At 44.4% G+C, this 27,777-nt stretch overlaps 1 protein-coding gene across 3 annotated transcripts in view; it reads left to right on the top strand.

Moving 5' to 3' along the window:
* Window positions 1-11,025: 11,025 nt before the first annotated feature.
* Window positions 11,026-27,777, top strand: part of NAA35 (N-alpha-acetyltransferase 35, NatC auxiliary subunit) — a 34,623-nt gene continuing 17,871 nt past the window's right edge. Inside the window, exons 1-11 of one of the 3 annotated variants that reach the window (XM_066616619.1) lie at window positions 11,026-11,190; window positions 12,409-12,543; window positions 14,045-14,078; window positions 17,563-17,677; window positions 18,064-18,138; window positions 19,555-19,722; window positions 20,189-20,255; window positions 24,501-24,544; window positions 25,176-25,226; window positions 26,385-26,468; window positions 27,404-27,518. In XM_066616619.1, coding sequence (XP_066472716.1) covers window positions 12,420-12,543; window positions 14,045-14,078; window positions 17,563-17,677; window positions 18,064-18,138; window positions 19,555-19,722; window positions 20,189-20,255; window positions 24,501-24,544; window positions 25,176-25,226; window positions 26,385-26,468; window positions 27,404-27,518 — 877 coding nt within the window. In that variant the 5' untranslated portion in view covers window positions 11,026-11,190; window positions 12,409-12,419. Of the gene's footprint in view, window positions 11,271-11,345; window positions 11,394-12,408; window positions 12,544-14,044; window positions 14,079-17,562; window positions 17,678-18,063; window positions 18,139-19,554; window positions 19,723-20,188; window positions 20,256-24,500; window positions 24,545-25,175; window positions 25,227-26,384; window positions 26,469-27,403; window positions 27,519-27,777 lie in introns of those variants that run through there. The other 2 variants (XM_066616618.1, XM_066616620.1) reach the window with 2 other exon arrangements.

The following is a 27,777-nucleotide window of genomic DNA, read 5'->3' as shown; positions in this document are numbered from 1 at the left end:
TGATGTCATGACCAGAAGTGACTTCATCACCTTAGGCTTCAAACCTAAGCCGTGGTAAGCCAAAGTTCCCATGATACAGCACACTTGTGCTGTTATTTTGCATAGCTTGGAATTCAAACATTTCAGCTTGGAAGTCAAAGCAGACTTGGGTCCTTCTCCAACCATGCAACCCTCTCCCTTTTCCAGTGTCCTATCTTCCCACCCATTCAGGGCAAAACATCAGGCCTCTCTCCCACTGATAGCCCAGAGCAGTAGCTCTGTCTCCTATATTTTCAGCTCTGTATTTTCATTGGCAGCTGAGCAAGGTGCTACACGACCCACCTGAAATTGATTCAAAACACACCTAGTGGGTCCTGACCCAGTTTGAGAATCACTGTTTTATTAGATAGGTGATTAAGGATTTTGTATTTTCCTCTTAGTCCAATATGTATTCATTCTTCTCTCTCTATTGCCTCTATGTGAATTTGAGTACCTTTCCAAGTTTGTGTACCTGCCTCACTTTTTCCTCCTCATAACACGTTTGGGAATTTTTTAGGTGTCCAAACTGGAGACTTCAGTTCCTTAGCAGGAGCAGGATAAGTTGGTTTGTACCACGTCAGGCCCTTGGTCCCTCTTATTACTGTCTTCTACACTGACTGGCAGGGCCCTCCAGACCCTGCCTTTCCCAACCCTACCTGGAGATGCCAGGAACTGAGCTTGGAGTCTTCTGCATACAAAGCAGGTGCTCAACCACTGAGCTACAGCCCTGCCCTAACCAGGTTTGCAATAATCTTTATGGCTCAGAGCCCAATCCTATCCAACTTTCCAGTGCTGGTGCAGCTGCAATGCAGCTTTAAGGCAAGGGAACAAACATGCCCTTACCTTGTGGAAGTCTCCATAACTATCTTCCCACCACAAGATACATTATACACCCCATCGGCACAGCTATGCTAGGACTGGAAAGTTGGATGGGATTTGGCCCTCAGTAATAACATACTGGGAGAGAAGGAGAATACTGGGAGAGAAGGAGAGAATACTGGGAGAGAAGGAGACTGGGAGAATAACAAGGAGAGAAATTTCTCATTTTTCTGGCAGGGAAAACCACCAAACGAAACCAGGGAACATGGCGTTGGCTTTGCGGTCAGAAATACCCTGCTGAAATCCATCATCCCACCTACTGTGGGAAGTGAAAGAATTTTGTCCCTGCAGCTCCAGTCATCAGCAGGACCTGTCACTCTCATCAGTGCTTATGCACTGACTCTGTCGTCTCCAGCAGAAGCCAAAGACAAATTCTATGATGACCTGGCCACCACTGTCAAGAAAATCCCTGTAAAAGAGCCATTGTTCATCCTCGGCGATTTCAATGCTAGAGTTGGTGCTGATAACAGTTCATGGCCCACTTGCTTAGGTCAGTTTGGCACTGGGAGGATGAACGAAAATGGCCAACGCCTGCTAGAGTTTTGCTGTCATCACGGTCTCTGTGTCAGCAACACGTTCTTCAACACAAAGCCCCAACATAGAGTCTCTTGGAGACATCCAAGATCAAAGCACTGGCACCAGCTCGACCTGATCCTCACCAGACGCTCCAGCCTTCCCAGCATCAAGATCACACGCAGTTATCATGGTGCTGCCTGCGACACTGACCACTCCCTGGTGTGCAGCAGAGTGAAACTGCAAACAAAGCGACTGTATCACACGAAAAAGGAAGGAAGACCTCGCATTGATACCAGCAAGACCCGGGATCAGAGAAAAGTGGAGGAATTTGCACAAGCGCTTGAGGAATCTCTTCCAGGCCCGGCCGACGCAAACGCATCCAACAGATGGGAACATTTCAAGAATACCGTTTACAACACCGCCTTGTCCATATTCGGCAAGAAGACCAACAAGGCGGCAGACTGGTTTGAAGCCCACTCTGAGGAGTTGACACCAGTCATTGAGGAAAAGAGGAGAGCTCAAGCAGCATACAAGGCCTGTCCCAGTGAGCACAACCTGCAGGTCCTCCGAACTGCTCGCAGCAAAGTCCAACAGACTGCCAGGAGATGTGCTAACGACTACTGGCTCCAGCTCTGTTCCGAGATACAGATAGCAGCTGACACGGGCAACATCAAGGGGATGTATGATGGTATCAAGCAGGCCCTAGGTCCAACACAGAGGAAAATTGCCCCTCTGAAGTCTGCCACAGGCGAGGTCATCCAGGATCGGGCGCAGCAGATGGAACGCTGGGTGCAGCACTACTCTGAGCTATATTCCAGAGAAAATGTAGTCACCGAAGAAGCACTGAACAACATTGAGTGCCTGCCTGTGCTGGAAGAGCTTGACAGTGAACCAACCCTAGAAGAACTTCACGTGGCCCTGGACTCCCTTGCCTTTGGCAAGGCACCTGGAAAAGACAGCATCCCTGCTGAAGTCCTAAAATGCTGCAAAGAGATCATCGTCACTGAGCTGCATGAAATCCTCTGTCTCTGCTGGAGAGAAGGTGGAGTACCTCAAGACATGAGGGATGCAAACATCATCACGCTGTACAAGAACAAAGGTGACAGGGGTGACTGCAACAACTACCGCGGCATCTCTCTCCTTAGCATTGTAGGAAAGCTGTTTGCCCGAGTTGTACTAAAGAGGCTCCAGGTACTTGCAGAGAGCGTCTATCCAGAATCGCAGTGTGGATTCTGAGCCAACAGGTCCACCACTGATATGGTATTCTCCCTTAGACAACTGCAGGAGAAATGCAGGGAACAACGACAGCCACTCTTTATAGCCTTCATAGATCTCACAAAGGCTTTCGACCTGGTCAGCAGAGACGGCCTCTTCAAGATTCTCCCCAAGATTGGATGTCCACCCAGGCTCCTCAGCATCATCAGATCTTTCCACAAGGACATGAAGGGCACTGTTGTCTTCGATGGCTCCACATCAGACCCTTTTGACATCCGAAGCGGAGTGAAGCAGGGCTGTGTTCTTGCACCAACCTTGTTTGGGATTTTCTTCGCTGTCCTGCTGAAGCAGGCCTTTGGAACTGCAACAGAAGGCATCTATCTCTGGACCAGATCAGACGGAAAGCTCTTCAACCTCTCCAGACTGAGAGCAAAATCCAAAGTCCAGCTGAAATGTCTGCGTGACTTCCTCTTTGCCAACGATGCAGCTGTCACTACCCACTCTGCCAAAGATCTCCAGCAGCTCATGGATCGTTTTAGCAAGGCCTGCCAAGATTTTGGACTGACAATCAGCCTGAAGAAAACACAGGTCATGGTTCAGGATGTGGACTCACCTCCCTGCATTACAATCTCTGAGCATGAACTGGAGGTTGTCCATGACTTTGTGTACCTTGGCTCAACGATCTCCGACACTCATTCTCTCGATACCGAGCTAAACAAGCGCATCGGTAAAGCAGCTACCACGTTTTCCAGACTCACAAAGAGAGTCTGGTCCAACAAGAAGCTGACGGAACATACCAAGATCCAGGTCTACAGAGCTTGCGTCCTGAGTACACTTCTGTACTGCAGCGAGTCATGGACTCTTCGCTCACAACAGGAGAGGAAACTGAGCGCTTTCCACATGCGCTGCCTCCGACGCATTCTCGGCATCACCTAGCAGGACAAAGTTCCAAACAACACAGTCCTGGAACGTGCTGGAATCCCTAGCATGTATTCACTGCTGAAACAGAGACGCCTGCGTTGGCTTGGTCATGTCGTGAGAATGGATGATGGCCGGATCCCAAAGGATCTCCTCTATGGAGAACTCGTGCAAGGAAAGCGCCCTACAGGTAGACCACAGCTGCGATACAAGGACATCTGCAAGAGGGATCTGAAGGCCTTAGCGATGGACCTCAACAAGTGGGAAACCCTGGCCTCTGAGCGGCCCGCTTGGAGGCAGGCTTGCAGCATGGCCTTTCCCAGTTTGAAGAGACACTTTGCCAACAGTCTGAGGCTAAGAGGCAAAGAAGGAAGGCCCATAGCCAGGGAGACAGACCAGGGACAGACTGCACTTGCTCCCGGTGTGGAAGGGATTGTCACTCCCGGATTGGCCTTTTCAGCCACACTAGACGCTGTGCCAGAACCACCTTTCAGAGCGCGTTACCATAGTCTTTCGAGACTGAAGGTTGCCAATACAATAACATACCACAACAGGTGCAACAGAAGTTAAATTGCTAAATCACATGGGCATCCTAATCTTGACCAGTGCTGGTGCAGCTGTGCTGATGGGGTATGCACAGCATCCTGTAGTAGGGAGGCTGTCAGAGAGGCTTCTTCAAGTTAAGGGAACATTTATTCACTTGGTGCTACATCACAGCAGCACTGGTACTAAAAAGTTGGATAGGATTGGACCCTAAGGGCCCAATCCTATCCAATTTTCCAATGCCAGTGCAGCTGTGCCAATGGGGCATGCATTGCATCTTGTAGTGGGGCAGCAGTCACAGAAGCCGCCTTAAGGTATGGGAACATTTGTTCTCTTACCTTGGGGCTGCATTACAATGCAAATTGTATAGGATTGGGCCCTAAGCCATTTCTGCCCAACATTGCATATACGCAACTGGGACCAAATGTGTACACCTGTCGGCCGGGCAAAAAATGGGTGACATAAATATGCTCGACATCAATTGCTTTGTGCACTCTTTTGGACTGTGGCCTTTAATTTGGTGATGGCAACTAGAAATTGTGAATATAATAGTAATTGGTGTACTATTACTTCAAGAGCTGCTTTTCTATCACCAAGCACATATAACAGCATAAGAAACATAATGTCATCTAAGAAGCAAAATCATACGAAAGTCTTCATATTACAAAATCATATAGAAGGATAAATAATGCACCCCAATTCTGAATAAACATACTTGATCAATAGTTCTTTTTTCCCAAATAAATGAGTTTAGCATAGGTTTCCGTGGTGGAAACAGATTGAACTTTTAACCAAACACAAGCTTTTTTTCTAAAGTCCAAACTTTTCCCCCTTGGGATGTGTGTGTGGTGGGAATAATGTTTAATTTCCTTTGCTGGAAAAACATGTCTCATGTGGGTACTCAGATTTTCCTGGCATGTAGCAAGTGAGATAATGCCTATCCATATTAGACTAAGATGAGATAACTCCTTTAGGGCACAATCCTAACCAGGTCTATTCAGAAGTAAGTTCTGTTTTGTTCAATGGGGCTTACTTTCAGGAAAGTGTGGTTAGGATTGCAGCCTTATTATGTATCTTCCTATAAATTGATGAGTTTTAGGGCACAATCCTATTCAACTTTCCGGTGCTAATGCAGCCCAAGATAAGGAAGCAAACATTATCTTACCTTGAAGATGCCTCTGTGACTGCCCCCACCCACAGAATGCAGTACATGCCCTATTGGCACAGCTGCATCACTACTGGAATATTGGATAGGATTGGGCCCTTAGGGCCCAATGCTGTCCAACTTTCCAGTGCCAGTGCTGCAGCAATGTAGCCCCAAAGAAAGGGAACAAACATTCCCTTACCTGGAGGAGGCCTCTGTGATTGCCCCCCTACCACAGGATGCAGTGCATGCCCCATTGTCAAAGCAACATCAGCACTGGGAAGTTGGACAGGATTTGGCCCTTAGTCTTCTACCTTATTGGTCTAATTTTTCCAGCCTTATATATACAGTGGGCCCTTCTTATCTGTGAACTTGGCATCCATAAATTTTCAAATCCGTGAATGCCAAGCCTGTGGCTGGATGGCCTCAGAGGACTTCCTGGATGTGACTGGAAGGCACTTCCGGTTTGCACCAGTGAATTATGGTCATGTCTGAGAGATTCTCTGAAGCCGTCCAGCTGCAGATTTAGGGCCCAGTCCTATCCAACTTTCCAGCACTGGTGCAGCCTCAGTGCAGCTCTGAGATAAGGGAATAAATGTTCCCTTACCTTGAGATGTCTGCTGACTGCTTCCCCATCATAGGATGCAGCGCATGCCCCATTGGCACAGCTGCACCAGCGCTCGAAAATTGGATAGGATTGGGCCTTTAATTATCTGCCAAACTTAGTATCTGCGGGAGTTTCTGGAATGATACCGAGAGCCCACTGTATCAACACATCTAAAATGTTTTGGGGTGGTGGTGGTTTGGATTTTAATTTATGACATGACGGTTTCCATTTAAACAATGGCAGTTTGTTTTGGGACAAGGAACACTGTAGTGTAAACTTAACACATAAGTTTAAAATAAACTTATGGAAGTGGGTACTCCCCACAAATGTGCAGTAGTGCTCCAAATTCTACTCATCTCCAAAGTTTCTGAGATTCTGAGCCTTATGCTGAGGTCCTTCCCCAGGAGTTCCCAGTTGGATACTGGGCAGAGGACCTTTTTTGTGGTGGTGCCTCAGCTATGGAACTCACTCCTCAGATATATTTGTTCCTTCATTACTACATTTTAGATGCCAGACCAAATATATCCTGTTTATCCCAACTTTTATCAGAAAGTGTATTTTATTGGCTATATTATTATTATTATTAAACTTTATGGGCACTGCTGGAAGTTATACTTACTGCTGTGTTATGCATTTTAGGGGCTTCTGATATTATTTCCTGTTGTATTTTAAAATCACCCTGCATGCCTTTATATAGTAGGAAAGCAAGACAATCATTGCTTAAATTTCAAAATAATTACACAGTATTTCACAAGCCACATGAAATTCTGAAACAGTGTGACTTTGTTTCTCAATGCTTCCTGAATAGGAAAAGTGGCAATCCTTAAAATAACAAACAGAAATAATCCAGCCTTTGGGGATAGAAAGAACATGCTAATAATAGGCTATAGCAGGTGACCTTCTTTCCCACGAAAAGACATTTTTCTTGGATCTCTAATACATTCCTCATAGTTTTCTAAGCAACAGTTTGCTATTTCTCTTCCATTTTCTCTGCAGTTTTGCACTAATTAAATTATTGCTATCTATTGTCAGTTTTTTGGAAACTGTTTAATGATGACGCCTCAAAGATAATATTCTACCTTGCAATCAATTTGTGTTGACTGCAATAATAAAAATACTACGAATGACTATCCCAGCAAGTTAACATGTTGCTTAAAAGGCTAGATCTCACTCATGAGTTTAGATATTTTTATCAGAATTAGACAACCCACTTGGATATGTTCTTGGTATGTCTACATTTTGGCAGCTCAAAATGATCTTTATATCCTAGGAATATTTGGAAACTGAAAGCTGGAGGGAATACTTAGTGAAGTCTATTTAGAGATTCTGAAAAATTAATTTCAGTAAAATGTAGTAGGTTTGTGAAAGGGAAATCAGAAAAATGTGATAATCATATAAACATGAGGGAACACATCCTAAAGTTAATCTAGTTAAAGTAAATCGTGTGGGTTTCTGTAGTGCATCTAACCAATTGAATCTTGTTTATTCTTGGCATCTTCCCCTGCAAAGTGAGATTTTATGACATGGTAAAAGAGGTAAGCAGTCTTTCCCACTTTTGGGGAAAGCAACCACCATATCCCACTAAGCAGAAACCACCAATGTTTTCAAACCCCCCACCCTAGGATCCTAGTTCTGAAACTCCCCTTCACAGTACAAGAAGTAAAGTTGTAGACCATAGGCACCAGGGCTACTGGTTTGGATCTGCATTTTTTTAAGGCACCAGGGCTACTGGTTTGGATCTGCATTTTTTTAATCTCACTAACTCTTCCGATTAATAGCAGGTGAGGCTGTGACAGCATGCACAATAACAATTATGCAAAAGTGCACATTTGGTGGCTCTTTGAGATTGCTTGAGAGTCCTTGGGCAATAATGTTTTAGTTTTCAGCTCCATCATATTTTCTAAATAAGGGCCCAATCCTAAATTGGGCCAGCACCAGCACTGATCCCTAGCACTGGCACTGGGTGCCATAAACTTGCCAGTCAAGCACCAGGCCCAGTGCTGGCAGAAGGATGAGAAGGATGCACCGCTGCCAGGTGTCAGTGCATACACCAACTCTTATGAAAGGTGCAGAAGTTCCAGTCTGCTTTGAAGTTGCTCCTTCCTTCCCTTCCCCTGCAATGTGTACCAGCAAATTGTGGTCATTTGTTGGTGAAAGTCACCCCAAATATTTATAAGCACCCGAGCAGGATCCTGGCACTAAAATAAGTCCTGTTTAGGATGAAAGTGGTTGCTTCTCTTCAGAATATTAATGGATTTGAATGCTTAACTCAGTATTTTTTTTTTTTACTGGGCAGAAAATAACTTGGTGGGATGTTTTGGGTCTGGGGTTATAAGAGGCCAAATGTGCAGTGCCTCCACTATTGCCAAGTTTCTAAGGCTTGCTGACAATCCACGAAGTATCTGTGTGTTGGACTTGAGCCTCTGTCTTAAATTTGCATAGAACTGGGATGTTAGGCCAGACATTTTCAACCACTGTGCTGTGGCACACTGGTGTGCCGCGAATGGTTCCCAGGTGTGCCACGGGAATTTGGGAGAGGGACATTTATCAATAGGACCATTGGGGGATGTGAGCCCCCATTTGGGAGAGGGACATTTATCAATAGGACCATTGGGGGATGTGAGCCCCCATTGACAGCATGGTGTGCCTTGTCAATTATCAAAAGGCTGATGGTGTGCGCCTTGACCATTCCGGTCACCTTGCCAGTGTGCCGCGAGATGAAAAAGGTTATCACTGTGTTAGGCTGCAGTCCTGTCCACACTTTCCTGGGAGTAAGCCCCATTGGCTATAATGGAACTTACTTCTGAGTAGACAGGCATAGATTGGGCTCACTGCTAAGACTGGTTCATCCTTGGGTATCTATATAAGGAAAGTACATACTAAATAATAATAAAGAGGCATAGATAAAAGTCTGAAAGCTTTAATTGGTCTTTTAGCCTTCCTTCCAATGGAGATTCTGGATATTCCTTCTTCAAATCCCATTATTGATTGTTGAATCATCCAATCAGGAACCTACATCGTTCCATGCACTTCAGTGAAAGATTTCACAAATTTCAGGGTCCTTGTTCCTTGAAATGCAGTGAATCAGACCCACTTTTCAGAACTTCTCAGGGGGAACCAGAAGTGATATGACAGAGCTGTAGACTTTCAGGTATTTTGGACCCCTCCTGCCTTCAATTTTTCACCCCACTACAGCTAAATCTGCATAGCTCAGGGTTGGCCTGTTGAACCAAACCTTCTCCCAACCTCGCTTGTGATCGTACACACTTTCCTGTGAGTGAGACCTGTGGGAACAGGGTAGGTCTAACACATGAGGCAACACCTATATTTGATCTGTGAAAAATTGCTATGTGCCAAGAGGAAATAAAAATCCAAAAAGCCCCCAGCGCTCCAAAAGTGTTACTGACTGCAACAGGGCAGCCTGGTTAAGGAATACCTATAGATAACTGGAACTGAGACCATCAATCCTAATACAAAAACTGCAAAATTATAGCTTAAAACACTGCAAAATCTGCAAAAGAACTAGCAAAATATACTTTTTTGTCCTCTTCTGGGTTTTTTCCATGTGCCCACTCTCATGGTGTAAGCAAGTTGTTCTTCTTTTTGCATTTTTCCTAGGTTTTTTCTTGCAAGGATGGCGAGCTGTGCTGGTAGTAACCTGACTTCGTGAACTTCTTGTGTGATCCCAACTCTGATTTTGTGCTCTAGTGGCATCAGCTTTCTTTCGTCCCTTTTTGGTTATTCTTCCATCACACTTCGTCATGGCTGCAGTGGAATGCTGATGGTGTACTGCTGAGACAGATGGTCTTTACATATCAGCTGCTCATCCCTTGATCTTGCCCTGCAGAGCTGGAAATCTTTTGAAAAACCAAGCCATAAGGCAGATGAAGACAAAACAATGGGAAATTATTTTTCACACAGCGTAATGACCCTATATGGAAATGTTTTGCCCATATAAGGAATTATCTATTGCTAATTAGAAACACAGTTTTGGCTAGCTTCAATGAATCAGAGTTTCATATGTTCTTGTTATTTCTGTCAAAAGGAGAAAGCTGGATAGGAGTGGGCCCTAATTCTTTTAGCCTGTGAGCAGAACTTGTGACCCACCAAGAGAAACGTAGTCTGCAGGCCATATTTGAGTCTCTTCATAGAACAATACATGTAATAACCCCATTTGAAACAAAAATGGGGTTTCTGGTTGTCCTTATGATGTAAACGGCCTTGAATCTATGAGGAATGTGGTATATAAATATTGCACAAAATACATAATTAAATATAGGATGACTGGTGACAAGGAGATCAACAAACCTCATTTTCCTGCTATATGATTTTGTATGATTGAGACATACAAAATCATGCAGGGGATGGACAGAGTGGATAGAGAGACACTCTTTTCCCTCTCACATAACACCAGAACCAGGGGACATCCACAAAAGTTGAGTGTTGGGAGAGTTAGGACAGAAGAAAATATTTCTTTACCCAGCATGTAATTAGTCTGTTGAACTCCTTGCCACAGGAAGTAGTGATGGCATCTTGCCTGGATGCCTTTAAGAGGGGATTGGACAAATTTATGGAGAAGTTCATTACGGGTAACAAGTCGTCATAGTAGGTATGTGCAAGCGCCTGGTTTTAGAGGCAGGCCCCTCTGTTTGCAGATGCAGGGGAGAGCACCAGGATGCAGGCCTCTTGTGTGCTCCCTGGGGCATTTGGTGGGCCACTGTGAGACACAGGAAGCTGGACTAGATGGGGCTTCGGCCTCAGACAGTGGGGATCCTCTTATGTTCTTATGATCACAATGCAGGGCTGCCAAGCGCCACCAGGCAATGTGAGGACAGCCCACCCTCCCAGCTTCAGCCCACCATACACCTACAAGCCAGCAATTGTGTGGTGAGCTCTGCTTTCTCATCCTCCGCTTCCCCCTGCAGCAGGGGAGGTCACCGAGCTACACCGCAGGGTGGCTGAAAGCACAGCACGAACCGCTTCTTCCAAGTATCATTGACTCGATATTGAGTCCAATATTGCAGTGATGATGTGCAGGCTTCCAAAGTTAACCCGGAAGTGCGGTCTTCGGACATAAGAACTATCAGTCCAGCGTTTTCCTACATCTAGGAAGGAAGGTGTCCAATACGCACGCGTGTGGCTTCTGCATCCGTTGGTAGGCAATGGGTCCAGCATTGGGGTGTTCTGCGCATGCGCATTGGCGGCCGGCGGTGTTTGTGCCGTCTCCCTGTATGGTCTGTCTTGAGCGTGGAAGGAAGGGGTAGCGGAGTCTGGGCCGGCCGCGCGAGACGGGCCGGGCAGCGGTGAGGGGCCTTCGGGACACGCCCACCAGCCAGCCCCGGGACAGCAGGTGCGCCGGCCCGCAGTGCCCGGCTCAGGCAGGCGGCTGCTGGGGCGCTCGTCTCCCCTTCTGGTGCCGGGCTGAGGCAGGTGCGTGTCCCTTGTGCCTACGGCTCGGTGGTCCACCGGCGGTGAGGAGCAGCTGGTCCTAAGCGGCCCCGCCCACCACGCCCGGTGCCCCCCCTCCAGGCACGCCTCTTGGGTGGGGAGCAGGTGAGGCAGAGCCTCCCCGCCAGAGGCCTTCTAAGAGCCCTGAGGTGTGCACGCCACGCACCCCAGTAGTCGTCAGGGACGTGCGTTTGGTGTGAGGCAGGTGAGGCAGAGCCTCCCCGCTGGAGTCCTTTGAAAGCGCCATCGCCACGTGAGGCACCCACAACTCACACGTAGAGCGCCCACCACACACCCCTGATAACTACTGCGGTGCGTGGCGTGGGTTGTGTGTGCTTGCACACCTCACACAGCAGCAGTACTGTTAGAAGGACTCTGGTGGGGAGGCTCTGCCTCCCCTGCCTCCCCACCAACCAGAGTCTCTGGTAGAAACAACTCCCCCCACCTTCTGCACTGCTGATGCCCTGGGTGGCCAAGCAGGGCAACTGCCAAGGCTTCCCCAGCTGGAGTGACCCTCCCCTCTGAAGCTGAAGGGCAACCTGGAGCCCTGCGGCTGGCAGTTCCCCTCCCTCTGTCACAGCACAGGTCACTCAAATAGGGATTGGGAAGGCTCTCCCCCCCCTCAAGGGGGAAGGCCTTGACTCCAGCTGGGGAAGCCTTGACAGTTGCCATGCTTGGCCACCCAGAGCATCAGCAGTGCAGAAGGGGGGGGGGAGTTGTTTCTGCCAAAAACTGTGGTTGGTGGGGAAGCAAGTGAGGCAGAGCCTCCCTGCCAGAGTTCTTCTAAAAACACTGCTGCTGTGTGAGGTGTGCAAGCACACATAACCCATGCCATGTACCCCAGTAGCCATCAGGTATGTGTGGTGGGCGCTCTGCATGTGGGTTGTGGGTGCTTGGGTGCCTCACACAGCGGCGGTGCTTTTCAAAGGACTCCAGTGGGGAGGCCCTGCCTCCCCACCCAACGCACATCCCTCGCCTCAACTGAATGCCAGGGAACGAGAGGCGAGCGCAGTGGAGTTTCCTTTATCACACAGCCTGCTCCCCTCTGTCTCTCGCCATCTTTCTGGAGAAACCTGTTTGACTTTTCTTTTAATGCTTGATTTCTCCCATGTCTGTACAGCTTGTGGGATCATGGTGATGAAGGCTTCCATAGAAGACGATGACTCAGGATGGGAGCTCAATATACCAGAGAAGATGGAAAAGACAAACACCAGCTGGATAGATATCACCCAAGATTTTGAAAATTGCTGTAGAGGTAACAATCGCACTGCTTTGCTTGAGTAACAAGGTGGTCGGTAACAAGATTCTTGATTGATTTGCATTAGTGAAGATGAGGGTGAATTGAGGCGCTCAGTTGTGGTAAACCAGAGGTTTTTGTAAACAGTATATGTCACTGGGCAAGGTTGCCAGCTGTTTTGAAGATTTGTTAACTGAGCAGAACCCAGCAAGGGATCTGGGGACAGATACCAGTGACTCTGACAGCTCTGGGGTAGAGTCTTCTGCAGAAGTTCACTAATCTAAGAACATACTACCTTAGACGTATGCAGATATCCACATATGTTATCGAAAATACTTGGAGAGTCTGTAATGAAATAAGGATGCCCTTATCCAGATAGGCAGCATAGATCCATTGTTTTCTTATATACATTTATTTTTTCATGCGTGTATAGTGCCATTGTCCTATGTGGACATAGAAAGCAGGTGCTTTTTCATCCACTTTGTCACATGCACCACTAACTTGTTCCACTGTTGCTGTAATGGGAACAAGGTGAAGGTGGCAAACAGATTCCCCAAGCAAAGGCTCTGGGCTCCATCTGCCTAGCAACAGCCTACTTGATGGGTCTGAGCTAGCCCATATAGACTGCTGGGGACTGGGAAGATCTGGTCTTCTGCTGCCACTGCTTCTCCAACTGGACTGGAAACTTATCCTATTTTTGCCCAGTCCACGGATGTACACATTTGGTCCCTGTTGCGTATATGCAGCATTGGGCAGAAATGCCTAAAGGGTGGAGTGATTCAGGGAGGAAAGATGCTCTGCTTCTCTTCTTCTCTAGGAGGCAGGCAAGCAAACTGGAAACTTGAAAGAGAATTCATCAGAGGCCAAGCCCAAACCGTTTCACGTTCCTATCTGAATTGATTTCTTGGCCAAGTGGGACCAGTAGTCCTGGAGAAACCTTATTTTTCAATGTTGTCTCCAGCAGCATTCTTCTCCTGTCCATTCTCTCCTTCTCTGGGAGCTTGAGTGCTGGGGGTGGTGTGAGGAGGGCAATAAACTGTTGAAGCTTGCAAATTAGAAAGCAGGGCTTTAGTTCCCTTCTTTGTTTGGGCAGGCAAGCCAGGTGGAAACTTCAAAAAGAGATAAGACAGAGCTCAGAGCTCTCTTCTGCATGATTTGTCATCATTCCATCTTATTTGCCATGGGTCCTACTCAAAGGCAATGACAACTTCTCTGTGCCACTTCATCCTTGCTGAGGTGATAGTGAGTCAGTGTGGCACCATTTTAAATTTTGTGTGTGCACTTGTACTGTGTCCTAAAGTAGTAACAAATGTCAACTACTGCTTTGAATTGGTTGAGTAGAAGTCCCTTTTGAATTGGTTGAGTAGAAGTCCAGACAGAAAAAAAGTCCTAAACACATGATTTTATGTTTCATATTTCTGTTTAAATATCAACATAATGGGTTTGATTATTTAAGTAGGTCTTGCTTAATGTTTACGTATTTTACCATCTCTGAAATTAGTTCTTCGTTGTCTTTTAGAATTGAAGTTGGGGGAGCTACTTCATGACAAACTGTGAGTGTTACCATGAAATAATACAATTCCTTTAAGTGTGTTTCTTGCACCTTAACTTGAAATCAGCTTGGGGGGGGGGGGAGCTCCTATTGATTTTAGTGGTGCATATTTCCAAGATTCTGGTGTTACGTTGGGTTGGTGACCTTACATATCTGTTAGCTATTTGAATAACACAATTAACGTTAACTATTGGTGCAGACCTATATACAAGCCACCAGCTAGCTACATTCACTTAGATGTAATCTATATCCTATACTAGTTCAGCATAAAGAGGGAGTAGGAAAGAGCTTCAAAAACTAAAGAGTCACTCTGTCAGCTACTCCACTAGCACCTGTGCCACACCTCTGGCATGTACCAATCATAAGGTGGCCTTCTGAAAACACTTCCCACATGGGCACAGCAAGGGAAGAGTCAATTAAGTATTCCATAGTACCTAACAGTCCAGGAGTGGCTGTGGTACAGGCAGCAAGGGACAGAAGCAGAGAGGAACCGGGAATCACAGTATTTGGAATTAGAAACCGCTCATGCCATTCAACAAGCACACACTGCCAAGAATATCTTTTTTGACTGCAGCAGATGCAGGGAAGGAAGATATCTTACTTGGGATAGAGCAACTGTGTGGAATAAACCAGGGATGGGAACTCGAGCCATTGACTCAGACTTGAGTTGCAAAAATGCATGGTTTTTTTGTCAACTCGTTGACTTGCAAGTTGTGCACATAGAAAACTCTGAAAAGCACTCGGGTCAGGGCCCCCCGACTTGTGAATCGACTCTGGCAACTTGAGTCGCCGGCCAACAGACACAGGTTGCGTAGCCTCCCTCTCAAGAAAAACCTCTTGTGTTCATCCAGGAAGTTGTTTTTGACACTTGAGAGCTCCAGCGCCACCAGCTAGCAGGGTATGCTGTGTGATCAGAGATGGGCTGGGGGGGGGGGGTTGAGCAAAAAGATTAACTTTTTTGTTTGCACCCCCAAAAATTGGCCGAAAATAGGGTCTCGTGATGCTGCACCTACTATGCTTTCTGCGAAATATAACAATTTTACCTGGTTTTTGCACAGAACCCAGACAGTGAGGTGTCTCTGCTTGTCCTCCACTGCATTCATTGGTGGAAGGATGTGTGCCTGTCCACTGCAGTCATTGGTCGAAAGATGTGTGTCCTCTGCATCCATTGGCTGAAGGACACACCACCGGGAAAGGGAGGGCCAAAGGGGGCAAGAGCAGCCATTTTCTTCCCATATGGACAAGTGGGTTTTGCAAGCAGAAGGACAGTTGCAGGAGTCGGGGACAAGCATGGGGGAAGGCTGTTCTCAGAGGATAGAAAAGTAGCACCCTATGCCTCACCTCCTTGTTCCGTTCGCACCAGCTGAAGCAAGTAGTTGTCCCATGCACGTTCTCTCGTGTTCCCAGCTTAGGCAATGCAACCTTTCTAGTATTTGGGCAGGTGGGCAGGCAGGCAGGGCAAACTGTCATTAGTGCATCACTTTTTCCCTCTGCGGCGCCACAGCAGGCTTTTTAAAGAGGGGGGACTTGACTTGAGTCCTATTGAGTCATGAAGGGGTGACTCGGCATCTCAGAAAGTGCCCCTGTTATGACTCATTTTCAAGTTGAGTTGCGGGGGGGGGGGCAGTAACTCGACAATTCAACTCGAGTCAAGCCCCTTTTGCACTACTATCTAGAAACACATATGGCAAAGACAAAAAAAAAGTGAAGGCATGTCAAACCCACACCGGCTCATTATACAGTTTGTTCTTTAATTGCTTAACTGCAATATAGAGTACCTCCTCAGGCATTTAGCATCCAGTAGCACCAGCCAACCATACACACTAGGGCAGCCATTTTCAACCACTGTGCCATGGCACACTGGTGTTCCACAGGAATTGGGGGGAAGGTCATTTATTAGTAGGGCCAATGGGGGATGTGAGCCCCCACTGGCAGCATGGTATGCCTTCTCAATTGTCAAAAATCTGATGTGTGCCTTGACAATTATAGTGCCTTGTCAGTGTGCCATGAGATGAAAAAGGTTGAAAATGGCTGCACTAGGGACTCAGAGCCTACCTATGACATGGAAGAGTACATGTTCAAACTTGGGGTGTGTACTCTCACTAAAATAGAGTGGAGAAACCACAAACAAGCATACCTAACTGGGAGATTATAGCACAGGAACTAATCAGAGGGAGCATTGCACATGACATAGGTTCCCTTTTGCATCAGCTTGCCCATCCAGCCCCCCCCCCCACACCATGCTCATTTACAGTATTGTTGGCAGCTACTACTTGTTAGTTCCAAGCAAAGCTGTTTTCATGTTGCCCTCCTTCCCCTCTCTGCCTGCCTCATTCATCAACAAACTGATTTTGAGCCTCCCCCCTCCACCCCTGAGCCTAAGAAGAAAGAGAATGGGGACAGTGCATCATGAATAGAGAGGCTCCATAAAAGAGCTCAGGATGAGTTTTTGTAGCAATGATTGGAATACCCAGCATTCACCAGTAGACATCATAAATTCATAGCTATTAGGTGTTGCAACAGAAAGGAATGATTAGGTAATTAGTTTATAGCAAAGACACATTTAACAATGCTAAAGGATGTGGGGGGATAGAAAGATGAACTTGTAACTTGTAACATGAAATTCCCCCCTCCTTAATTGTGTGTGGTGCATTATCCTTGCATCTCCTGTTATCATGAAAGTTCCCTTTGGGGATGCTTGTGGGGAGCCCCCAGAGCAGGGTACCAATGTTGAGAATTCTGAGAAGAAAAACTTTTGCAAAATGGTCTTCCCATATATATTCTGAAGGTTGCAGGCTGTTTGTGCAAAGTGCTTTCTTTGTGTACAGTTGCATTTCTTTATAGCTCCCATCACCAAAATTGCATTCTGCATCCTGTGGGGGCATTTCGGCTCCTGGAAGTCTCCTTGGGGTTAGGGGACATTTGTCTCCTTGCCCCAGGGTAAGCCCCAACAGCTGCTATGGATCAACTTGGAACTGCACCAGTGATACCACTGGCACAAGTCCAGGTTGATCCTTATTGGTGAATCAGGCCCGGGAAGAGGAATAGGATATGGCATGTACCAGCACAGCTGATCCTAGCCCTTCCCAAGCCCAATCCGCCCACCCCATCCCACTGTTAGCTTTCTTACTGCTTTTGCTGAGTTTTAGATTTTACTTCCCCAGTGCATACTGTCTACCAATTTCAAATTGAGTGCATTCCTCCTTTTAAAAAATTATGAAGGCATTTTATATACAAATTGAAATGACTACTTAGGGTTGTATGATATGCATAAATTGCAAGACAATATAAGAGAGATGTGTGATATTTCCACATCCAATGAGAAATATGGTATGGTCTTATATTTGATTAAAGATAAAAGCAAGTTCTTTTGTTTCTGGCTTTACCTGAAGGTAAATGTAGGTATCTGAAGGTGATGCTTTGAAATCAGTCTTTTTATATGAAGCTTAGCGCGATCTTAAGGTTTTTATCTCCTTGTGTCTTAGTTTCGGTCTGTTTGAAGCCATGTCTGCTATTGAAATGATGGATCCCAAGATGGATGCTGGTATGATTGGAAACCAAGTTAATCGGAAAGTTCTTAACTTTGAACAAGCTATCAAGGTTGGTACTTTTGATTGTTTTTTTAGTTGCTTAGTGAGACATACACAAAAAAGTCATAGTTGAATTAATGCAAATATGCATAACTTCAAACAAATATCACTTGTTCTGAATAACTTATCTCCCAGTTCACTAAAAACAGAAAACAACTCTTTCCCACTGCATATGGAAAAGGCTCAAGTGTGGGGGAAGAAGGTCTTACAGTTAGCTCCAGAGATTGTATACATACTTTTTTTCCAGTCAGAACAAAACAGACTATGCCCTACCAGAGCCTCCTTTCCAGGCATATACCTGTGCACAAATGAATTGTGAGCTGATGATTTCTTAGTAGTCCAATTACATTTCAGTTGCTATTAATTAACATGTATTCACTTTTTTTTTTGTTTAAGGATGGCACCATTAAAATTAAAGACTTATCATTACCTGAGTTGATAGGAATAATGGACACTTGTTTTTGCTGCTTGGTAAGAATATTATGCTTTTAATGTTGTTTAAAACAAGAATTAAAGTAGTAACCGTTTTCAACCTTTTAAAGAGGGTATTTAGAGAAATAACTCACCAATGAGGTTATTTGTTAGAAAAGCTTGTCAGTTTTCATTTTTAGAGGTTTTTAAATTAGAGTTCACATTAAACATGCAGTAGACTTTTCTAAAAATTTTAATTTTTAAAGCACCAGTCGATCTGGCTAATCAAACCTTTGATAACATAGAATTTATATTGTGCACCTAATATAAAATGTCAGTGTCCTGTTCCCTGCCCCCCCTTCCACGAAGTTCCGAAAATCTATGTTTGTTCCTTGACAGACATCAATTTATACATGTAAATAACATGGAGCAGGATCTTCCACTTCGTCTTACACAAGGGCCAGAAAGTTCAGTGGTATATCAGTGTGTCAGGACAGCCAGTGGGATGGAGGATGAATTCTATGGCAGGGTAGACAGCAGTTCTTACTGAGGATTTTGTACCTGTAAGGCTGTGTTCTGAAAGAAGAATAAAACATGCAGTGTGTAGTGCCACTGATCTAATTGGTTCTTTGCTGTGCCTTTCTGAATACAAGCACTTTATTATGCAGAAACATTCACATGGCTTGCCCACAAGGTCCAACAAGACTCTCTGCTTGGCCTGCACAGGAGCAACCTGGGTATAGGGCCTCTGGCTCGTTACCAAGCAGCTAGATGCTTTGCCAGGGGAAATGGTGGGCCTTCTGTTCTGAGGCCCAGCTTAGTATGCAGTTTTGTACTTCACACAAATGTGATGGAGCAGAGTGAAATTGAATGCGTTTTCTGATGGCACCTTGCATATCGCTAAACCAAGTATGTACATGAAGGTTCTCCTCCCTACTCTGTGCATTTCCATGGAGTTTTGGTTGTGTCCACATTCCAAATACTTCTATTTTTTGTCCAACATTTGTTTGTTGTAATATAATGGATATAAGAAATATTAATGTTAGATATAAGAAAATATTTAAATTAAAACCATTTCTTTCTCTGTTTTCATTAATGGAATCAAAAGAAAATATCATCAGTGTTGAGTCAAATATTTGTAAGCTGTGGGTAGCATCCCCAGTTTCCTTTCTCCTAAAGGCAGTAGTTTCCAAACATTTTCCACTTGCAGCTCCCTTGACCTACTGGGCCATTGTTCACGGCTCCCCATTAGGTCTACAATCCTATACATTGTATAGGGTAGCGGGTTTTTCATAAAGATACCATGGCTCCCCTGGATGGTTTCTGTGCTCTTCAGGGAGCCACAGCTCACAGTGTGAGAACCACTGTCCTAAGGCAGTGTGAGAACCACTGCCCCAGAGGAAGGGAAACTGTCGGTGCTACCCTGAGTTACTGAACTTTCTTTTCACATTATGTGCTTTATTTCCCATTTTTTAGATAACTTGGTTGGAAGGCCATTCTTTGGCACAGACAGTATTCACTTGCCTTTACATTCATAATCCAGATTTTATAGAAGATCCAGCCATGAAAGCATTTGCTTTAGGGATCCTAAAAATCTGTGATATTGCTAGAGAAAAAGTTAACAAAGCTGCAGTGTTTGAAGAGGTAAGTTTCTGGGTTGTTGATTTATTTTTCTTCCCCCTTTTATCCATAAATATGATTTGTGTTATTCATGCATAGATGCTTCCTGACTGCCATTCTAAATTTTAGCCATTGCCAGCTCAACCATGAGGCCACCTGATGTGGTTTGCATCAGATAGCCAAAGGGACAGCAAATTCAAGATGCCCTTCACTGAGTTTGCTACCTTCCCTCCAGCCCACTGTTGGTTCGAACCATGTTGATCTACTTCCTGTTCACTTGAGCAGAAAGCAGGTGATCTACCTCATTGCTGTTCTCCTTGTGTCAAACCTGGAAGTGTATGCAGTCCCTGTTAATAAAATTACCTGAAATCACCTACATACAAGCTAACGAGAATAAAGTTTTGCAGTTAGTGCAGAAATTTGGTGAATTGGGTTGCTGCTCTTGGTGAATATTTTTTGATGGTTAATCAATATTTCCTCTTATATTTAGGAAGATTTTCAGTCCATGACATACGGATTTAAAATGGCAAACAGTGTGACAGATCTTCGAGTTACAGGTAGAACTCAAACACTTGTAGTCTTTTTTTTTGTTGAAGAATTTAATGCTTTGGTTGTTTCTATTAATAAGGCTGCATTTATTGCTTTTCATCCTACTTTTCTGTTTGCATACTCAAAACAGCTTACAGATATCAAATAAGATAAAGCCAATACAAAACACTGAAACAGCAACTCCAAATAAACCATGCATTTTAAATAATCAGAACAGGAGATCTGATTGAAATGATTCAGAATGATAAATCCAAACACTTGTCAAAACCAGAAAGTCTTTTAAAGGTGCATGAGAAATCCACTAGAACAGTGGTTTCCAAAGTCCTTAGGAGGAGGGGACCACGTAAGTATTTGCTAGGGCAAGCAGAAGGCAGCAACGCGATTCCCAGGTTGATGTTGCTGCTGGGCATGGGAGTGGGGTTATTTTATTTACCTCCAGCCAGTGCTGGAGTCCTGGGGGGTCCGGGGAGCCCACTACAGGGCTCTCCAAGCCTCTGTAATTGTGAAAAAAGGGGAAAAAAGCAACCACTTCTGGTTTTCCTTGCAAAACCAGAAGTGCCTTTTTTTTTTTTTTTTTTACAATTATAGAGGCTCCGGGAGCCCTGCGAGGGCTTCTCAGGATTCCAGTGCTGACTGAAGGTAAGCACACACGCACAAAAAAAAATCTCTCCCATCCCTGGCAGCAGTGCAATCTTGGGGATCATGTTGCTGCCTTCCCCCCTCCCCACCCCTTAAAGGGACAGGGATAAGTGTGTCCCTGACTGGTGGGTTGCGACCCACCAGTTTGGAAACTGCTGCACTAAAGGGCTTTAGTGAGTCTTCAAGGGGAGAGTCATAACCTTGGTGCTACCACTGAAAAAGCCTTATTGTTTGTACCCAACCATTTTATTTGCCTTAGTGATTGGGCAGATGCTTCCAATGCTGATCTTAAGTTCCAGGTGGGCTTATATGGGAACTGACAGTTCTTAATGTACTCTGTTCAGACATTTACCAAATTGTTTATGGCTTTAAATGCTAATATTAACACTTTAAATTGTTCAAAGAAACAGGCAACCAGTTAAAATGAACTAAGATCAGAATTAGTGAGTTATGTGTTGTTCTTTGGCAGTTACATCTTGAACAGTTTGAAGTTTCTGAATTTTGTTAAAAGAAGCCTCATATATAGAGCATTGCAATAATCCAGGCTGGAAGTAACTAGATAACTGATGCCAGATATGTCCTTTCCTAGAGAAGACACACCTGGTGAACCAGCTGAAGTTGGGGAAAGGTATTCCTTGCCACTGCTGCTATTTGGGAAAGCAATGCTTCTAACCCACATACCTGTTCCTGTAGGAGTTCTTAAGGGAAAATGCAGCCTTGGCTAAAACAAGTTAAACATTTTCTCCCAGATTGCCAGAACTCCTGATAAACAGCACCTCTGTCTTTTCTGAATTAAGTTTCAGCTTCTTCGCCCTTACCTGGTCGTGAATTGAAGCCAGCTGCTGCTTAACACCTCACTGATTTCCTGAGTTCAGAGACAGGGAATAAGATGTAGAACTTGTGTTTTCCGCAGGCTGATGATGCTTCATCTCAGACTTTTGAAGGACCTCTCCCAGCAGTTTCATGTAGATATTAAAGAACTTGGGAGGCTACGTGGATCCCTGTGGCAACACATAGTCTAAAAGATGCAGGGTGGAACAGCACAATCCCAGCATCATTTTCTGGGTCTATTTTCTCTAGGAATGAGCAGAACTACTGAAGCATAGTAATCTGTAACTCCATCCTTGCAAGGTGGCCCAATAGGATACCATGGACAATGGTAAAAAAACAGCTGAGAAGTCTGGAATCAACTAGATTGCACTTCCCTGTGCAGGTCATCCACTAGGACATCCAAGGCAGTTCTGTTTCCAAGGCAGGCTGGAAACCAAATAAAATGGGTCTAATCTGATATAAAAATGGATATAAATAATTGAGTTCTTCCAGTTCTTTCTCCACATGCTTTAACACCTTGTCTAGATAAACAGGTTCTATACAAGGTAATAGCTATTTAGATCACCTGGTCCAGATTTGATTTTTTTTCAGGACATTTCTCAGCATAGCCTCTTCTAGAGATATATGTATTGTGCCATTCCTCAGTAAGGTGTTGGCTATGTCTGAAACCCAGACATAGTGATTATTCTCTGTGGGACTTGCTTCAGAGTGGATATGCATAATATCCATCTATATTCTCCTCCTAACAGAGGAGTTAAGTCAGATAGAGGTTAAAAGAGAAGATGTTTCAGACCTCATTGATAAATTAAAGATCAGTAAGTCACCGGGCCCTGATGGCATCCACCCAAGGGTTATTAAGGAATTGAAGAATGAAGTTGCAGATCTCTTGACTAAGGTATGCAACTTGTCCCTCAAAACGGCCACGGTGCCAGAAGATTGGAGGATAGCAAATGTCACGCCTATTTTTAAAAAGGGAAAGAGGGGGGACCCGGGAAACTATAGGCCGGTCAGCCTAACATCCATACCGGGTAAGATGGTGGAATGCCTCATCAAAGATAGGATCTCAAAACACATAGACGAACAGGCCTTGCTGAGGGAGAGTCAGCATGGCTTCTGTAAGGGTAAGTCTTGCCTCACGAACCTTATAGAATTCTTTGAAAAGGTCAACAGGCATGTGGATGCGGGAGAACCCGTGGACATTATATATCTGGACTTTCAGAAGGCGTTTGACACGGTCCCTCACCAAAGGCTACTGAAAAAACTCCACAATCGGGGAATTAGAGGGCAGGTCCTCTCGTGGATTGAGAACTGGTTGGAGGCCAGGAAGCAGAGAGTGGGTGTCAATGGGCAATTTTCACAATGGAGAAAGGTGAAAAGCGGTGTGCCCCAAGGATCTGTCCTGGGACCGGTGCTTTTCAACCTCTTCATAAATGACCTGGAGACAGGGTTGAGCAGTGAAGTGGCTAAGTTTGCAGACGATACCAAACTTTTCCGAGTGGTAAAGACCAGAAGTGATTGTGAGGAGCTCCAGAAAGATCTCTCCAGACTGGCAGAATGGGCAGCAAAATGGCAGATGCGCTTCAATGTCAGTAAGTGTAAAGTCATGCACATTGGGGCAAAAAATCAAAACTTTAGATATAGGCTGATGGGTTCTGAGCTGTCTGTGACAGATCAGGAGAGAGATCTTGGGGTGGTTGTGGACAGGTCGATGAAAGTGTCAACCCAATGTGCGGCGGCAGTGAAGAAGGCCAATTCTATGCTTGGGATCATTAGGAAGGGTATTGAGAACAAAACGGCTAGTATTATAATGCCGTTGTACAAATCGATGGTAAGGCCACACCTGGAGTATTGTGTCCAGTTCTGGTCGCCGCATCTCAAAAAAGACATAGTGGAACTGGAGAAGGTGCAAAAGAGAGCGACTAAGATGATTACGGGGCTGGGGCACCTTCCTTACGAGGAAAGGCTACGGCGTTTGGGCCTCTTCAGCCTAGAAAAGAGACGCCTGAGGGGGGACATGATTGAGACATACAAAATTATGCAGGCAATGGACAGAGTGGATAGGGAGATGCTCTTTACACTCTCACATAATACCAGAACCAGGGGACATCCACTAAAATTGAGTGTTGGGCGGGTTAGGACAGACAAAAGAAAATATTTCTTTACTCAGCGTGTGGTCGGTCTGTGGAACTCCTTGCCACAGGATGTGGTGCTGGCGTCTAGCCTAGACGCCTTTAAAAGGGGATTGGACAAGTTTCTGGAGGAAAAATCCATTATGGGGTACAAGCCATGATGTGTATGCGCAACCTCCTGATTTTAGAAATGGGTTAAGTCAGAATGCCAGATGTAGGGGAGGGCACCAGGATGAGGTCTCTTGTTATCTGGTGTGCTCCCTGGGGCATTTGGTGGGCTGCTGTGAGATACAGGAAGCTGGACTAGATGGGCCTATGGCCTGATCCAGTGGGGCTGTTCTTATGTTCTTATGTTCTTATAAATATTTTCCTTAAAATGTACTTTTGAATAAGAGGAATTCTGTTGCGAACTTAGCAAATGTTCACCAAAACTGTGAGTTCAAGATTGTGGTTGTTGTAATTTCAGTGTACGAGTTAGCATGAGTATTCTCTATAAGATGGGCTGCAATGCTATGCATGCTTTCTTGGAAGTAAGCCCCATTGAACACAGTGGAACTTCTGAATAAACTTGTCTAGGATTGCTCTGTTAGTCACACAAATGCACTGTCTTGTGGCATTTGGACATCTAAACTGAATAACATTTTTTGTTCCCAGGTATGCTGAAGGATGTTGAAGATGACATGCAAAGACGAGTTAAGGTATATTTAGCTGGCAGAACAGTTATTTTTAAAAATTTTGTTAGAATTGTCTTATGAGTTGGGCATTAACTTACAACTGTAATAATAAAATATTAGATTAATGAACATAAAAATGATCCTTTAACTTTGATATATTCATCCTACTCTTTCTCCAAGATGCTTTGATTGGTATATATCTCCTTCCCCGTATTATCCTTTCAACGACCTTGTGAGGTAGGATAGACAATAATGCAAGGTTGCCTAGAAAGTGAGTCACAAGTAGTGACCTAATAAGGCTACCATAACAAAATATACCTTCAATCTATGTCTAGACAATATTTATAAATACACAATTTATTTTTTAGTTTTCACATTTCTATACCGCCCTTCCTCCAAGGAGCTCAGGACAATGTATATAGCTCCTTCCCTCCTGTTGTCCTCACAGCGAACCTGTGAGGTGTAGGTTAGGCTGAGACATGGTGACTGGCCCAAAGTCATCCAGGAAATGTCATAACTGAGAGAGGATTTGAACCTGGATCTTCCAGATCTAAGTCCAGTACTGATCCATGAGGGAAAAATAATACTATTTAGTATTTCATATAATTTTGTTTTTTGAGCATGCCATTAAATTGTTTAATGTCTTCAATTTCAGAGCACTCGAAGCCGACAAGGAGAAGAGAGAGATCCAGAAGTGGAGCTTGAAGTAAAGATACTTTTATGCTGTGTAAAATCATGTGGAAAATGTTCTTTGATCATCTTCCTAAAATAGGCTGTAAGAGAAAGTTTACCTGTTTGATGAGATGTCAAAAAGAAAATATGCAAGAAGACCAATCTGTTTTTATGAACCACAAAATTGTAGGTTATTGGGTTTGTGTTTCATTTTTGTTTTCTATAGGACTTTAATTAAGCATTAAATAATAACTACAGACAGTGATCACATGTAATGTACAATCACTTAGGGCCCAATTCAGATTTCCAGCGTTGAAACAGCTATGCCAATGGGGCAAACGCTGCATCCTGCAGTGGGGAGAGCAGTCACGGTGGCCTCCTCAAGTTAAGTGTATGTTTGTTCCTTTACCTTTGGCGGAAAGTTGGATAGGATTGGGCCCTTAGAATAGTTGTGGTAAAGTCTTGGTATAATAAAGGTTGTATTCATCATTTAATCTTTGCAGGATCTGTGATAGAATATATTTTTAAAATTTTGTTTAAATTTCCTTCAGAAATGCAAAACTGAATAGCACACATGTGAACAGAGAACATGATGCTTTCACATCAATGAGAAATACTAGTACAGTGTTTCTCAAATTTTTTAGCACCAGGGCCCACTTTTAGAATGACAATCTTTCGAGATCCACTGGAAGTGATGTCGTGGTTGGAAGTGACATCAAGCAGGAAAATCTTTAACACCCCCATATGACAAAATCAAATTAAGTAAATAAATTAGAAGTTTACAATAAGTATAAGTTTAAAACTTTATTCAGAATAAAGAAAAAGCCTCCTAACCCAAGCAATGGCTGATCTGTTTTTAAAAAAACTCCCCAAGCATGCTGAAGACTGCAATCCTATCCACAGTTACCCAGGAGGAAGCCCCATTGATTATCATTATTAAAAGCATATATATAGTAGCCTGTTAAATGTTACAGATCTGTACTTTTCCCCATAAGCAGTTGCATACCATGGTAGCATCAAGTCTAATACACATAAAATACATTGAAATGAATGGGGACACAGCTGAAATTGGCTTGCAATCCACCTAGTGGGTCCTGACCCACAATTTGAAAAATGCTGTACTAGCGTTTGGCTGAATGTTATTTATCTAGTAAGTCCGGAAACTGCTGACTTGAGGTTTGCTTTTCTATAGCATCAACAGTGCTTTGCAGTATTCAGCAGAGTGAAGTTCACCCGGGTATTACTGACTGTATTAATAGCCTTTACCAAAAAAGAGGTATGATTGTTAATGTTTTTTTTACTACCTTTGATGCTAAAAGAAGTTGCTCCTTTGGATATTCAAGATAGGATTTCTCATTGGAACCTCTTTGTTCAGTGGGTCCATATCAGGCTGTGGAGACAAACCACATGGGAGGAGCAGAAGGCAGTTGCCGTCCTGCCCTGGGCTTAAGCTTCCTAGAGACATGTGATTGGCCACTGTTGTAAGCAGGGCGCTCCCCAATTTGGCATGTTAGTCTCATTACTAGTTGAAGCCCTCAAGTAGTCCTCCACTCTGCAGCCAGTTTTGTCTGGGAGATCTAAGTGGCATCCCTCTAGAAGTTGTCTTTGTCTGTCACACTAATCAAGCTTATAAGATATTCCAGCTTTAAATGAGAGAGACATGACAAATGCAGTATGTATAAAACGTTTGCAGGGATGCAGATAGAAAATTATTTTAAATTATGTAATACAAATTATAGTTATGTTTTTTGTGAAATACAAGCGGCTCTCCTTACCAGCGGATTTGGGACCTGTGTATTTGACTATCTGCACGTTCCAAACCTGTGGGGTGGGTTCATCCTTTACTCCCTAGTGGCAAAGAGAGTTTGCTTCCATCACCTTTGGAAGGTGTTCTGAATCCCGTGGGGGCTGCGTGCAGCCTCCATAGGCCTCAGAAGGCCTTCTAGGGCCTTCAGAAGGTTGAAAATCATGACTTCCTGTTTTCAGCCCAAAACCGGAAGTCACTTTTTTTTGCCTTCTGGAAGCCTCAGAAGGCCTTCTGAACAGCAGGGAGGCATCCCATGGATTTCATCATCCACAGGTATTCTGGGAACAGAACCGAGGGCTCACAGTACTGTTAATGGACAACATATTAGGTTTTTCTCTTTTTAGTAAATTAATGTTATTTTATTGTTGTGACTGTCTTTCACTTGTTTTAAAATTGTTTTCCAGACTAGTGCAGTTGCAGAAGCTCAAAAACTGATGACTCAGGGAGCTGACTTGCTCTCTGCTATCCACAACTCGCTACACCATGGTATTCAGGCTCAGAATGACACAACAAAAGGAGGTCAGTAATTATCTTCAGAATTGTTCTCTTCTCTCTTTTTATGTTAAGTTTTAAAATACCAAGATCACTTAATAGGCTTTGATATGCTGGTGTAGTTCAGTTGTTCATAATGTTGTAATACTTTATTCGTGACTGTACAGAGTCTGTAAAATACAAAGCTCTTCATGTTGTGCAGTTTTAGTCATAAATGTAGAATTTTAGCCCACCAACAGAATCTAGAAGGCCATGATTCTGAGATGTAACTATGTTGTATGATTTA

The sequence above is a fragment of the Tiliqua scincoides genome, chromosome 2 (genome assembly GCF_035046505.1).
Source record: "Tiliqua scincoides isolate rTilSci1 chromosome 2, rTilSci1.hap2, whole genome shotgun sequence".
NCBI classification, from domain to species: Eukaryota; Metazoa; Chordata; class Lepidosauria; order Squamata; family Scincidae; genus Tiliqua; species Tiliqua scincoides.
Note: the sequence above shows the minus strand (reverse complement) of the source record. Positions and strands in the feature narration are given on the sequence as shown.